This window comes from Limulus polyphemus, unplaced genomic scaffold, assembly GCF_000517525.1.
Source record: "Limulus polyphemus unplaced genomic scaffold, Limulus_polyphemus-2.1.2 Scaffold21, whole genome shotgun sequence".
Lineage (NCBI taxonomy): Eukaryota > Metazoa > Arthropoda > Merostomata > Xiphosura > Limulidae > Limulus > Limulus polyphemus.
The window spans coordinates 1,764,993-1,780,874 of record NW_013665631.1 but is presented as its reverse complement, the minus strand read 5'-3'; the positions used below and the strand labels follow the sequence as shown (position 1 = coordinate 1,780,874).

The 15,882-nt window shown below is 31.1% G+C and overlaps 1 protein-coding gene across 1 annotated transcript in view; it reads right to left on the bottom strand.

The window, feature by feature from the left end:
• Positions 1-15,882, bottom strand: part of LOC106458288 (pyridine nucleotide-disulfide oxidoreductase domain-containing protein 1-like) — a 46,709-nt gene that overhangs the window by 18,948 nt on the left and 11,879 nt on the right. The window contains exons 5-9 of the mRNA XM_013917785.2: positions 15,212-15,268; positions 14,088-14,161; positions 8,209-8,369; positions 5,044-5,135; positions 1,622-1,742 (exon numbers count right to left, since the gene is read on the bottom strand). Coding sequence (XP_013773239.1) covers positions 1,622-1,742; positions 5,044-5,135; positions 8,209-8,369; positions 14,088-14,161; positions 15,212-15,268 — 505 coding nt within the window. The remainder of the gene's footprint in view (positions 1-1,621; positions 1,743-5,043; positions 5,136-8,208; positions 8,370-14,087; positions 14,162-15,211; positions 15,269-15,882) is intronic.

Below are 15,882 nucleotides of genomic sequence, written 5' to 3'. Positions count from 1 at the left end.
TCTTTATGTGAAATTTGCCATCATTTCTCTTAGCATACTGAGTCTGAATTGTTTTGAAAGGCTATCTTTGGGTTAGAGACATCGCTAATAGTATTGCATTTTTATCATGTACAATATAAGACATTGTTATCAGAATGGAGGAAGATCTTCTCAAACTGCTGTGATGTAACATAAAGAATGGTAATTGTACTTCAAAAAATGATTTACGTATGCTAATAAAACGATGATTGCCGCACATGTGAGGTTTAGATGCAACAAGAAGCTACCTGTTTAGAATCTGCATATAAAAGCCTTCTCCCCTTATACCCATAAAAAGAAACCAAATAGGTTCAACAACATTGCTATTAGCTTTGATGTCCTCAACTTGAAAACAGGCTGTTACCCATATTTTACCAGGGCTTTTTGGTACTCTATCCCTATTAGATAACCCATAACACTGTATTTCAAAAAAATTCCTGGCATCAAAATTGTCTATATTTAGCCAGGTTTCAGTTATTTCCACAATATCAGAACATTCTGTTCCAACTAGTGCTCTAAAGTCACCCATTTCTTACACTCCTAGCATTACAATAACATCAGTTTAGCCTACCACTAAAACTACCTTGTTCCCACACTATACCACTTCTACCAAATTATCCTTTCTTCATTATTTTGGCTTTCTCCACTGTCTAATCCAAGTTTAAAGTTGGCTTTAAGATTGAGTTAAGTTAATAGTCCTTGCAAATAAGCCAGCACCTACCCTATTTAGATGTAAACCATCCATTCCAAAAAAGCTCCCTTTTCCCACTGAAGTGATCCTACAAATCCATCCAGTCAACCTGTAATACCTCATATATTAACCTAAACCTAATATTCAGCCCTAGTGACCTACTTATAATTTTATCTCCATAGTTAAGTCTTGGCAGTATCCCTGACAGAATAAAGTTATCATGGTCCTTTTCTTTTAATGCCTTTATTAATGTCTTATACTTAACAATAAGCTCCTATGACCTACCTTTTCCTACATCATTTAACTCTATGTGCACTACAAAGAATCCGTCACTGCTAGCACTTTTTACATGTTCTGTTAGTTCTACCTCTACTCCTGGATATCATAATCTAATTCTTTTCTCCCTATTTACCTCACAGACTATCCTATCCATGTGTTGTGCTAAAGAATCTCTTTTAACAATAACTATTTTATGTTTCCATTTCAATCCCTATTTGTCTCATTTGTTATCCTTCCCTCTTCAAGTTCATCATCTGCATAAGCTTAAGGCTGAAATCAATTAATTAGTAGAACATGTTAACTACAATCAAACCCACTACTACTAGACCTATTAGTACTACTTTTAAATTCCTGAAAGTCGTTATTAGCACTTGGAAAAGGTTAATTTCCTCTTTAAATCCTACTGCCATTTTCCACAGTTTACCCTTCACTCTATCCATAGCCTTAACCCTATTTCGAACAGCTTCCAATTTCTTCACCAATCTACAAACTTTACATATGAATTTTACAACTTCGCTACTATCTTCTTTAAATATTAATGTCAGCCCTGAATTCTCAAAAGAAACCCATTTCCTTGACTTATCATACTTAATGATAATACTTCAAATTTTTTAAATAGAAAATTAAGCTCACCATCAAAACTTCCTAACTTCAATACCAATCCTTCAGGAGTTAGTTTTTGTTCTAATAGCTCATCAGGTGTCAAGATAGCTTCTACTTCACACCTATGCTCTACATGAATATCATGAATATGCTGCAGTGGAAATAAAGAGAGAAGAAATCATTTATATTTAACAGATAGCATATTAATTAGATTCTATTAAATAATGCTGTAATTATAATTAATTTAACCTTAATAACAATGTCATTCAGTTGTCTCTAAACCATTTATTTTTCATAGTGCATGAAAATAATACCATAATTTTTACTGTTTTACTGAGTTAAAAAAACAACATCATTTTTGCACAAGAAGAAATTATAGACTATAAAAATGATAAAAATAAAATATACTACCATTATTATACCATGTCTTATATGACAAGTTACAGTCTAGCTGAGAGTCAGAATTTGCTTATTAACCAAATCAAATACTGTGTTTAAGCTATACAGCCTTGGAATAAACAACTGAAACTACTAAAACATTCCTAGAGTGCTCTATGCATAATAATATATTTTCTCTGATAATCAAAAAGTACAAAGTACTTTTTTCAAAAAGTACAAAACTGTCTTGGGACCTGTAAATATCTAGAGAAACAAGAACTTTTTAATATCTGTCTATAATGAACATTTTCTAGTTTCTAAATTCTTCTTTTTTTATGAAGTCCTGATGAATGAATACTTCAATTATATTGGTTTAAATTGTTACTTCTATATTAAACTAAAAAAAAATTTACTTCTACCTTATAGTTTATAGGAAAACTAGTTAATGTTTTACAAGTCCAAAAAATCAGTCATAGTGAGACAAACTCCCAGTTGGTCATGCAAGTAGAGATTAAGTTAACAAGCCAGTTATCATTGTAACCACTTCCCATTTACGTTAACAAGCTTGAACCTCCTTCTACAGAAATAACAATTTTTTCGAGTTCAGTGCGGAAGTGCCACTTTAAGCCAATAAGATTAAAGTATTATGATTTAACATTTAAAAAGTGTTCAAAATAAGAAAGTTGATGTTGATATACTGAAGTTTATAAAATTACATATTTACATAAAGATAGTGCACAACAAATATTAGTCATAAAAATGTGCTTGAATGCTAACAGTACAAAATACTTTAACAAAGCTCTTCATTAAACTAGATTTGTGTGAAAATAATGACACCTACAAAAACCTATTTACAAAATAACTAATGGAATTTACAAATTTTATTTATGTAAATAGTGATAAAAATCAATAACACTCTTTTTATTCCAGATGTAGTCGGATGATGAAAGGAAAAGGGACTAATACTTTATATCTGAGATTTCATAATATGAACAGTAGTATTATGGTATTTTTTATAAAGTAAGTATGCTGTACACAGAATGTATGTTTTGCATTTAGTATTGTTAAACAGTAACATAATCACTCCTCTAATAATAACTGTGCTCATGGGCATAAACAGCAGTTCATATTGACATGTGACTTCACATGGTTATATAAAAGACCTCAGTGTTACCAAGCAGAAACTTCTAATGTTTTTTTTTTTGATGAAGTACTGTTTAAAAGTAACCAATTTCATTTATTTTTTGTTTCAAACTAAGAAACATAAATATGTAATATACTTTTATTTTTCTGTTAAACTATGGCTTCAGCCTTCTGGATAACTGAAAGGACTTAACAGGAAGTAGGGACTCGCAGCCATGGGAATTGGGTACAGATAAATCATGACTGCGGAAAACACTGCATAATCTAAATTGTTCATTTTTGCAAAGCTACAAATGGGTTACATGCACACAGCTATCCTTAATTTTGAACTAATAAACTACAGAAAAGGTAGCTACCCAATAGTACCCACAGTCAACTAATGAGATGTGCTTGTCTGACTGAAATGGGATTTGACTGTCACACTTATAGTGCACCCACAGACTCAAAGTGTGGAACATGTTTTTGCAACAACAGATTGCAAACTATAAACTCTACGACTCACAGTTTAGACAAATTAACTAAACTGTAACTAAGCTATGTCATCAATATTAAGTAAAAGCCAAGTGTTGGTCATTCAATCAGTCCATCTGTCATGCTCAATTTCTCCAAATTTCATGAGTTACACGAGTCCAATTCCACTTTTTTCTCCTATAACACTTCCGGTTTTGATTTCCCATTCCCATTTCAGTTGAATTTAACTGCTAACACAGATGTAAATAGCTTCTAAATTTCAGCACTTCAGCTATAAAACACACTGAAGACACCAATTATCTAGAGGGAAGAGGACAACTTTTCCTCAAAAGTACAGTTGTGTATGCAATCACATGTTTTAATCTTTTATCCAAAGCATGTTCCTGAGAAAGGAAATGTTATATTTCTTTTGTGTATTGCCAGTTTTATATGAAACAGTTTTGGTTTCCAGCAGTTTCCCATCATTTTTGACAGGTTTTTATGGTAATTATAAATAAAACACAATTCAACTCCATAAACCAATGAAGTTGTAAAATTCTTTCTCAATTTATGCATTTTCTACTTTAATATTTGATAAAAAATGTGTAGTAATGGCGAGAAGTTATAAACAAACCTGACTGCCTTTGCAAAAAAGCCAGTATATAAATCTGATATATTAAGCAACTTTGACATTATCTGAATATGTGAATAGCTGCTAATTGCCCAACTTATCTTGTATACACATCCAAATGATATGTATGTGAATTGCAATTAAGATAGTTTGTATATATATGATGATAGTCCAGAATGCGCACAAGTGACAAAAATACCTTTATTAACCATGTTATGTTACCATAATTAAAATATTTAGTTGCTATGAAAAGATTTATCACTTTATCTTTTAAGATGTTTTTGAGGATTAAGATTCATAACAAATTCTTTAAACACTTTATGGATTTCTAACCTAAATTAGATGACATATAATTTACCATCTTCAGCAGTGCTGCATTTGAAGTTATTCAACCCTCTCACAGCCAACATTAGTTTAAAAAAACCTTTCAAAATGTCAATGTGGCTAATTTCCTAATTAGTTCACATTTTATTATCTTGACAATTGGAAACAGCTACTGTTAGATGACAAATATGTGAAAGGCTATGTTTGACAATTTTTTCTTTATTATTTTTCTCAAATTATTTATGCTACATAATATTCTGACATTAAAACTACAAACTTAAATAAAAAAATGAACTTACAAGTCTATTTATCTGTTCGTTTATTTGATTTTTAAAAAGCTGATACACTTACATATGTGCATACTTCAAACACTTTATACATCTACTATATAAAAATCAAGTTATATTTTCCCTAATATTTGTTAAATTAAAAATTACTTAATAATTAAGTCCATATTCTGATAACTTTATAAATAACACACCAGAGAATACGAACAATCTTAAAATCAAAACATATGTATTCTCACTTCTGCTTTCCCCTTCATAACAACATCTGTTGCCCAATCTGGTCCCAATGCACCACCAACTGCATCACAGCTCTTTTGTTTTTTGGTCACATCTAACCAAAAAAACATGAAAGCAACAATAATTAAATCTGTACTATATAAATTAAAAACAGACTACCTGTTTTTAAATATATAGCTGGAAATTTATAGTTATATATATATATATATCTTGGCTGTTGAAAAGTAAAAATTAATTTGCTTTGGTTTTAATAGCCTGTCCTTATTTACATGCAGTATCAACACCTGGATTTTCACATCTGTAGCTAACAAGCTATGCGAGATGGTTTCTGACACAGCACTGATGTGTACTGATGGAAAACAGAATCATCTTGTACACACCAATTTTAACAAATTATGCGAGATGGTTTCTGACACAGCACTGATGTGTACTGATGGAAAACAGAATTATCTTGTACACACTAATTTTAACAAATTATGCGAGATGGTTTCTGACACAGCACTGATGTGTACTGATGGAAAACAGAATTATCTTGTACACACTAATTTTTGATTGGCATGACTATTAATTAAAGTACAAAAACTTTTGTTGAGAGGCAAATTTTTAGTAGCAAAATATTACCTGTAACAATTGTTAACCAACACCAAGTGTTTCAATCAGGTAAAACATCTTATAAAATCCACTGTATGCCATACAAAATACAAAACAATGTAATGTCTTCAGGTTGATTGAATCTATTTAATCCTTTTAGTGAATTACTATTTTGTTTTTATACTATTCACTACTTGAGAATGGGCACACTGCATCATATTGAGTAATTTTATGTTTCTGTTTATTACAACAGTTAATCTAATGAACTGACCAAGAAAGACATTTTATAAAACTATTTTTGTTTGTAAACTACATAGGGAACCCCAGAAGTAATGAGTTAATTGCAATAATGATTTTGTTTTTTGCATTTTTTTGTGTAATTATATGTTATTAGTAATCCTGTAACAAAATCATGGAACCATGAGCAACTTGATGCATAAAGGTACTTTTGAAAAAAGTGTTTCAAAAGTCAAAGAGGTCCATCAGTTGTTCTAGAGCTAAAAATTCACCTCAGTCTCTAGTCTGGTTTTAATAATAATGCAAAGTTTTTACATGGCCCCTACAGTTTATTGTCAGTGTTAACTTTTAAATAAAATTTTGCTGTTGTTTGTGAATCACTGTATATCTCTCTCAGTAATCTTAGCAGTTTAGAGCTCACTAACAAGTAAGTCAAGATGTTTACAACTGCTTTGTTGTTAAATTCAGACTTTATGTAACAGGAATACCACAGTTAATTAATTCTACTTTTGATATTAAAATAACAGCCATAAGTAGGATGGTTGATTCCCTGAACTTTAGCTTTTCGTTTGTTTTGTGTGTATATTTTGTGATTATGTTTTCCTTTGCACATAGATCAATTTGTTTTATTTTTTAAATGGTGTAACTAACCTTTGAAGTTTTAACCTCAAAATCAATAGGGTTCTTTTCTGGGCCCAAGGGAAGTGACCTGTGGAGCTTAAGTAAAATATGCTGTTTAGAGTTTTAATTATCATAAAGAAAACAAACTTTTATTTCTTGAAATATGTAACTTTGACCCCCATTGAATAAAATCAATAGGTTTCTTGTTTATTCCCAAGGAAAATGACTTGTAAAATCTGGCTAGATAGAAAACAGGTAAGGAATCACAGCTGACCAATAATTGTCATAGTGGTTTAATCAACCTAAAAAAATAGTGATTTTAGGAAACAATTTTCATCAGCAATTTTTATACAGTCAATTTTATATCTGATAATTTTATACTTTTCTGTATATGGAATATTTCTATTCACACTTTTTAATTAATACAATGCAACTGATACAACAATTGGAAAACATTTAGTCTACTGAATTTTGGTTCAAAATTCTTAAACTAGTTTAAATTGTTAGCTTTACTCTGTATATTTAACAAAATCAAATGAAGTTACTGAGTTTCTAGAAGCTTAATCGGTTGTTAAAAATTATACAATACACAATGTTTATATGACATGCATGCTCTACTTCCTTCCGAAAAACATGAAAATTGATGGGAAACTATTTACATGTAAAACGAAACAGGATTTTGTTTGTTTGTTTGTGCACAAAGCTACACAATGGTTTGTTTATGCTCTGCTCACTGTGGGTATCAAACCCCAATTTTTAGTGTTATAAACTCTAAAATTTATCACTGAGCCACTTGGGGGCAGAAAAAGAGGAACATTTTGAAATTGTACAGTTATAATATGTATTGAATCATGGAATTGTTAAATGTTTGTATCAGATTTTTTGTTTAAACATGGAAACGATATGCATTAAATGGCTGTCTTTAAGATTTGTTTGTTTGTTGTTGAGCATAATGTTACATAATGGGCTATTTGCATTGTGCCCACCTTGAGTATTGAAACCTGATTTTTAGCATCATAAATCCAGAGACTTACTGCTGAGCCATTAGGGGGCTCTGTTTTTAAGAAAAAGATATCAAGAATATTAAATTAATTAAATTAAATTATTTAGCATTCTAGTTTTCAGATTAAATGTTTAAAATATTTTTCTGGTTAATAATAACTTGTATATCATTATTTCAATTTCATGTTTGGTTATGAATATACAAACTTCTACACACACACATCTTATAAATGTGCATATCTAGTTTACATCTAAATGTATTACATGCTTAATTTGCCAAAAAAAAGTTATTTTGATGGATTAAGTATTTGATGGAAGTAGTATTACATTCTTTCTGAAGCATTGTGCACTTTAACTGTTTGGTTACTGTGACTTGGCTCTGTATACTCTTCCTTTAACTTGTCTTCACAAGACCTTGATCAGGTGAGTCAGAAGCAATTAAATTTCTATTAAGTATAGCTCATAAGAGTTCTGAATAAACAAGAAGTTACTCAACTTTAATTTTCAAGTTTATACTGATTTTCAACTAGCTAATGGCACTTTTTTTGGATTACTGCTAAACACTATGACACTTGCTTTGTTTTCTCAATTTTATGGTTTCCAACAATGAGATTTTTTTCATCAATAAGTTAAAAACCACTAATATAACATTATAATTACGACTGTAATTCAATCAATGCAGAAGAATATCTAAATATCTATCTGTTACTACTCACCATACACAGTATACTTGGTTCGTTTTAGAGGTTTATTTTCTGCACTCGTATCAGACTGTAGTTGTGGCAAAAAAAATTCAGCAGCTCCAGCATCAAAGAAAGTAGAACCAATGGAATTATGTTTGATTGCCCAGATTACTTGGCAGTTTTCTATTTCATACCTATAAATAAACATTCTGCTGTCAATGGCTCAGTTTTATTGGTAGTTGTAAAAAAAGTCCATTACTTTATATCAACTGAGAACTATAGTAGAAACTAAGTTATTTCAGTTGAATAATAGTAATTACTGGGTATGATTCTAGATAACTGTCTATGTTACGTTAACTCCTTCACAGGGGGTCTCAACTTTGAATATCAGATGCTCCATTATATACACTATATAGTAAATAGACCAATAAATATGTCCATGTTATAAAGAGCGCCAATTATCTGCTAATTTACACTACATTCCTTATTTCAAACACAATATTTCATTCAACAACTATTCCCTGAACTTTTCCTATTACTTCTGCTGACAGAAACAAAGAATAAGAAGAACAAGTGACTTGTTGATAAACTCACAAAAATCATGATAAGCTCTGGCAAATTTTATGGGGATTAAAATAAATGTTCATTCAGAAGATAGAAAGAAAGAAAATGTTGTTTTATATATTAAAAAAAAGCTGAATTGTGCCCTAAACATGGTTGATCAACATTAATAACCATAAGTCTGTACTTCTCTAGCTCTTCTAGAATTTTGGTTCTTTTTCCAACTAAAAATTAACACCTTCAATGTGTTTAAACATTCTTAAAATTTAAAGTTTTTGATTTAAAAAACATATTAAGTAAGTTCAAGTAACAATCACGAAGAGGTATATAAGGTACTTGAAAACGTTTTTATGTCACAGTAATTTTTAATAAACAAGTATTAAATCATACATTACACAAGTGTAGTTAGAAGGCACACCTGTTATTCCTTTGTTTTATGTAATTTAACAGTACACAAATCTATACCAAAAACTCTAAGTTGGTTAGTCTGAGCTGCTTGAAAGATCAAGATATGCATATAATAAGAAAATCATTGTCATTACTCTTTATGCCATGGTAAAAAAAACGTTTTAGACTTCTAAGTGCTAATTGGAGCATTGTACCCAATTTTTAATGTTTCTTTTGCATATTGCACAAAGAAGGCTTAAAGCCAGAATTTTGGTTAAATGCATAAAAAAACACTGAATGGAGAATACTAGGCAAATGAGCTTTTTTTTTGCCAATGAAGAAAATGATGACAAGACCAGTGTAACTTTCATAATATATTTTAACATGTAGTTTAAAGTATTCAATATTAATATTAATAAATGTTCTAGACAGCAACTGAATTAAGTGAGCTGAGAAACAATTCATTTTTTTAAGTTGAAAAACTGGTAGGAGTGAAACTATGAGCCTTATTAAAGTTTTTTTTCTTTAGTGTATTTTCAATGACCAATATTAAAAAAGTAAATATGTGAACATTATTACATAACTTGCATCTCAGATGTACACTAGAAATGTCAGTACAAATGATACCAGGTAGTTGTGGAATGAAAAATATCACTTGAGTAAAGCATAAGTCCAAAAAGAATCATTTCCTTTTTTTGGAGAGGATTTCACATCTTCAACTGAAATCCTGCAACAGTTTGATTAGAACCAAAGATTAAAAGGCAGTGAGTATAATGTCATCCTAAGCAACAGAAGAGCAAAGAAAATAGTGAAATGAGACAAAAATCTGATTTTTGGCTAGTAGCCAAATTGAGTATCACAGCTTGAAAGAATTAAAATATTTTAAACTTTGACCTACACTTTAAACCGATATAATAAATGTAAATATTAACAAATATAATAACAAAAATTTGCTATTACAACATTTTTTTATAATTTCTTCTAAAACTTTTTATGCACCTTTCTTTTTGTGTTAACTTTGTCTGGACCAGATGGGTGTCAATGATATTCCCCCTTTTTTATTTTCACAGTAACATTACTTAATACAATTGTATGAAATTTAAAAAATAATATCAAATTTTGGCTTAAAAACATTCTTATAACTTGAGTATTTCTAAAGCTGTGTTCAATAGCAAATGATCAAACCACTTCGGGCCTGTTGCAACCTAGATAAAGTATGATGGGTTAGTGGTTGCTAGTGCAGATTTGATTTGATAAAAACACACTGACTAGCAACACTTGGGATCCTATGAAAAAGAGCTCCTGGACCTTGGAAAGAAGAGAAGAGATTAAATAATGAAAATTCTAACCTCTCTTTATAATCTAGCAGATAGCTACAGGGGGGTAGTTGAAAACCCTCAGAGGAAGATACTGCCAGGTCATGCAAATACTGAAATATACCAGCTCACACAATGTCCTTCAATGGGCAATTCAACCATGGCACTAAGAAAGTAGAAATGTGATGAATCTGATGAGACATGACTCGTAGAAGTTTCCTTACCTCCAAAGACAGCCCAGAATAAGCAATATGGAATAATTTTTGTACCCACCTCAACAAAGTAACCGAGGATAAATTCCAAGAAACAGAAGGATTATAATGAATAAAAAGCTGTTGTCTAGTGCCTCTAAAAGCTTTAGTGCAGGCAACATAACACTTCAAGGCCCTCACCGGACATAACAAATGATTGGGATCTGATCAGTCATAGAGGTGAGAAATAGTTGTCAGAAGAATTGGTGAAAAGGATTTATCCACTTCCCTAGCTGCCAGTGTCTTAGGTAAGAAAAACCTATCTAGATATAGAAGAATGGAGGTAGAATGATAAAGTGTCCTGTGCACTTGCAGTACAAACAACTCCAACTGGCAACGTCCGCAGGCCAGCAGCAATGAAAGATAAACTTGAAGGGAAAGGTGATACATGGTACAGGAGACTAAGGGCTCAAACAAATGTTGAGAAAAAGCATGTAACACCATCATTATATCCCAGTTAGACAACTGAAACAGTCATGTGGGAAAAAGGTCCCAAAATGACTTAAGGAGGCTGGAGAGCACTGGGGACTCAAAGAATTTCTGTCTCTTCATGTATCTAAAGGTAGCCAATAAGGCTGCCTTATATATGGCGATTGTGGAATATGAAATACCCTTGTGAAAGAGCCAAGTGAAAACTGAGCTATGGTTGGCATGTCAGGACGAAGTGGGTTTAACCTCCTCACAATGCATCATCATCCATATTTGTACCATTTTTGTTGATAAATGTCCATTGTGGGATGCCACAGAGACTGAGACAGGTAAATGGCAACATTTGAGTTAAACCCAGATGCTGTGCTAAGGACCACATAACCTGCAAGCATGAAGCTTGAACTTCGGGACAGATGGGTGTAAGATATCGGATCGTGGCTGCCTTAACAGAGATGGCCAAAGAGGAAGTGGTGGGCACCTCTGAAGGTACCACAGAAGCAGAAACCAGGGTTGAGCTGGCCAATCTGGTGCTGCCAACAGAAGAATCAAGGGTAGAATGAATCATTGCTAAGACTCTAGGTAATAGATGAATAGGTGGGTAAGCATGTAAGTGCAATCTAATGTAGTCTTGACTAAATGCATCTATTGCCAATGCCTGACGGTGAGGTACTAGAGACCAAAATGCCAGTAGTTGAGTGTTCCAATGAGTGGCAAATGCATCGATCATCAGTGTCCCAAACTGAGAGTAAATCCAATGGAAAAACCCTCGATGAAGCATCTATTCTCTCAGAAGAATCCGGATGAGTTGAGACAATTAATCCACCACCAAATTCATTACTCACTGAATATACATGGCAAGCTAGGAGGATGATATGATAGGAGTGAACCTAATATAGAAGATCCAAGATTCGAAAACAAATGCCTCCTTGACAGGAAATGTGAGGCACAACTGTAGAATTGTGGACTGAAGCATGACAACTTTGACCCTCAATAATTTCAGACTTGAGACATCACCTATTGAACAGCAAGAAGTATTAAAACATTGATGTGGAGGGAAGCCTCATCATCCATCCATAGGACCTGGAATTTCTGACCACTGAGATATGCACCTCATCCCTAAAGTGAGGCATCTGTGAAAACATGAAGCTCTGGAGGAGGTGGTTGCAGAGGAACACCGATTGTAGTATTGTTCTAATCTAACTACCACTCGAGATCCATGGTGTTGATCCTGAATAAGGAAACTGGGGAATCCACTAGATTGCTATTCATGATTCATTGGCTGTGTAGAGACCACTGAAGGGATCATATTTGTGCTTGTCCCAATAGAATGAAGGATTTGAGTGATACCTACATCCACAAAAGAGTATGAACACCATGGGAGAAGGAAACATGAGTAAGACTGCCTGTTCAATAGCATGAAGCTGGATGGGAGTTAGCTAAGCCAGACTGAGATGTATGTGTGGAAAAAAGTTACCTATATGGACAATATATTGTGTTGGAGTGAGAAGAGATGTCAAGCTCTGATACAAAATCCTGCCTTGGTTGCTTTAAAATATTCATTTAAAGGCTAAAGCATTTATGCACCAGATTAAAAAATATTTGGCCTCAAGTTCACTGTTTGCTTTTTTGGCATTTAGCTTTACCAGTTAACGAAATTTTTGACTTTTTGTAGCTCAGTTAAAAAAGTCAGTAAAATTATAATTATTCTAAAACATTTCATTTTTAGAAAATGATAATTTTTGTTTTCTAAAATACATATTAGATATACAAGTTATATTTTGGACCAACAATATTATTATTATAAAAAATAAGCCTACAGTGCTTTGTCTGTCAATTGGAAAACATAAGTACTAAATTTCTTGTTTTTTATCCATATTTTATACTTATTGATATATAAAAATAACTAAAATGTAAAACATAGAAACTAATGAAATTACAAAAAAAATAAAGTATTTCTCGTGATACTCAATATCCTAGCACATGCCCATCAAGAGGCATGTTTGTAAATTCAATTTTGATGCACTTGTAGCTCACTCTGAGACTGTCTAAGTGTGGCTGTAAAGCAACAGAACTAAATGAACCTAGATTTGAAAAGTCATTTAGTTTTGGCTGTAAAAATAAATAATGTATAATTGTCTGTTACCACAAGCAGTTATTCTATAAAAAAAAAAAGAGAGAGTAATTTAGATTTATATTTCCAACTGTTCATTTTATCTTAAATTATTGATTTTGATATAGGTAGTGTTACAGTAGAGAAACTACAAGATAAATTATAAAGTTACATTCAAAAAAAGATTTTTGATATTCATTTCGGAAGTTTAGAGGTTATGCAAATGAAATATGAAAACTATAATAGGAAAAAAAATGTTTATTCTTAAAAAACAAAATCACCTTGCCCTCAGACTAGTCAAAGTCAGATTGACTTCGTAAGTTTACAGACATATCTTTAATAAAAATACTATATTTAAAATTCTGACCCCAACATGTTCAAAAGGAAAGATAGAGAGATTTCCAATGGAGTGATATGAAGTTGTTTATCACAAGGCAATTCTAACATATCTGTTTCACTCTAACATGTTTCAGAAAGGGAAGAGAAAGATTTCCAATGGAGTGATATGAAGTTGTTTATCACAAGGCAATTCTAACATATCTGTTTCACTCTAACATGTTTCAGAAAGGGAAGAGAAAGATTTCCAATGGAGTGATATGAAGTTGTTTATCACAAGGCAATTCTAACATATCTGTTTTACTCTAACATGTTTCAGAAAGGGAAGAGAAAGATTTCCAATGGAGTGATATGATGTTGCAATTCTTATAATGTCTGCATTTGACATTTCAAAGTACAATTAAGTAAAATACATAATTCCTATATTTTAAAATTTACTTCAAATACATTTGGAAATAACAATAAGTAGATTAGTTGTAAAGGAAATACAAGCTATAACTAAAACCACACCTTTGTACTTACACCAATTCAATGGCAATACCACCATTTCCCACAACTACAATTCGTTTGGAACTGCCTAATCTTTCCTGAAAGAGCTTTATAGAAAGAAGAAAACAAAATAGAGAATTTACACCCGATCAATTTTTGGAGTGTATCATTAGATGTATGAATATTACATAATACTTTGAAAACTTACATTGATCAACTGTTTATATACATCTAAGAAACACTGAGTCATATCAGATTGTACATATTTCACTTTAACTGAAAAATAATAGTACCATATCACATCTGTGATGCCACTTCTTAGATATATTTACACAAACTTGTTGTCAAAAGACAAAATGTTTATACTGATTTTAAAACATGCACATACACACTTGTACATGGAAAATTACTATAATAACTATTAAAATACTGCAGGTAACCTTTAATATTTAGAAAATTACAGAGAACAGCTTTTATATCAACATGGCTTACCAAAGATAAAGATGATACTACTTCAGTGAAGATAACAATAATAACATAATACATTAAAAAGTCAAAACATTGCTACATATTCTTGCTTGTTTCAAAACACTGTCTTGATTTACTTTTAATGTATAGAGAGAAAAAGTAAAATGGTAAAATGGTCATAATTAAATTAATTTTAAATATTTAACCTATTTTTGATTGGCTTTATAATAACTGACACATTAATCTTTGTTTAAAAACAATATGATTCTATAAAGATACAAACTGCAAAAATAGTAAGTTGAAATCTGATGGGTAAAATGTATAAAGTAAAACTGTCTGTAAAACATGTGTTCTGAACCTACAGACAAAACCTCTGCACAAGAAATTATTTTATGAGGGTTAAACTTAAAATAAATAAAGCAAAATGCTAAAACAAAGTTTAAATTTTTAACCTTAAAAAAAATGTACAGAATATATTTTCAGCTTTGAATAAATCAATTTTAGTAACTTTTTTTTTACCAACAATTAACTTTTTCATCCCTTTTCCATCTTTTTTTAAAACCATACTTTGATTACACACTAACAAGAATGCTTTGGAAGTAAACAACTTCATTTTTTAGACTGGGGAAAGAATAATTAAAATCAAAATTTACAGAAAAGTAATTTGTTTATTACACAACAAGTCATACCTTTACTGTCTCTGTATCCCTGATACCTAATACATAAGGATTCCCTTTGGTTATCAGCTAAAAAAAACACAAACAAGCAAGTCTAAGATATTTATAATTTTTAAAACTTTTTTGAAGTAACTATAAATTTTCAAAGTATATAGTAACATTCCGACTTTGCCTATAAATCACTAAAATTAAATACTATTACTATCTAACTTAAAGATTTTCTACATGTAAACATTTCAGAAATTACACTGTACATATTTGTCATAAAAAAAACCATGGTCATTTACGTGTAAACCAGGTTTGATAAAATTTCTCATATTAAATTTTTGAAATAGATATTTAAAAAACATACAGACATATTAACTCTTTCGATATGGGTCACAGGTGAAAGGCCATGTCATCTCATTTGTTGACTCACATTCAAAATTTTATTGAACTTCTATTTCATGAATTTATGTTAATAAGTTTGGTATCAAACTGTAAATTATAATTGAAATTTTAGAACTATACATTACTCAATTTGTTAATTTAAAAGTAAATATTAAAAAACACATACAAACATCGATTTTTGTGTCACGTGGTATGTTAAACGCATCACTGGTTCAAATTAGATGTTTGTGAAGTCAAAACACTAAGTCTATAGTTTCATACAAATTAGAAACTCAAATTACAGATATTGAGAA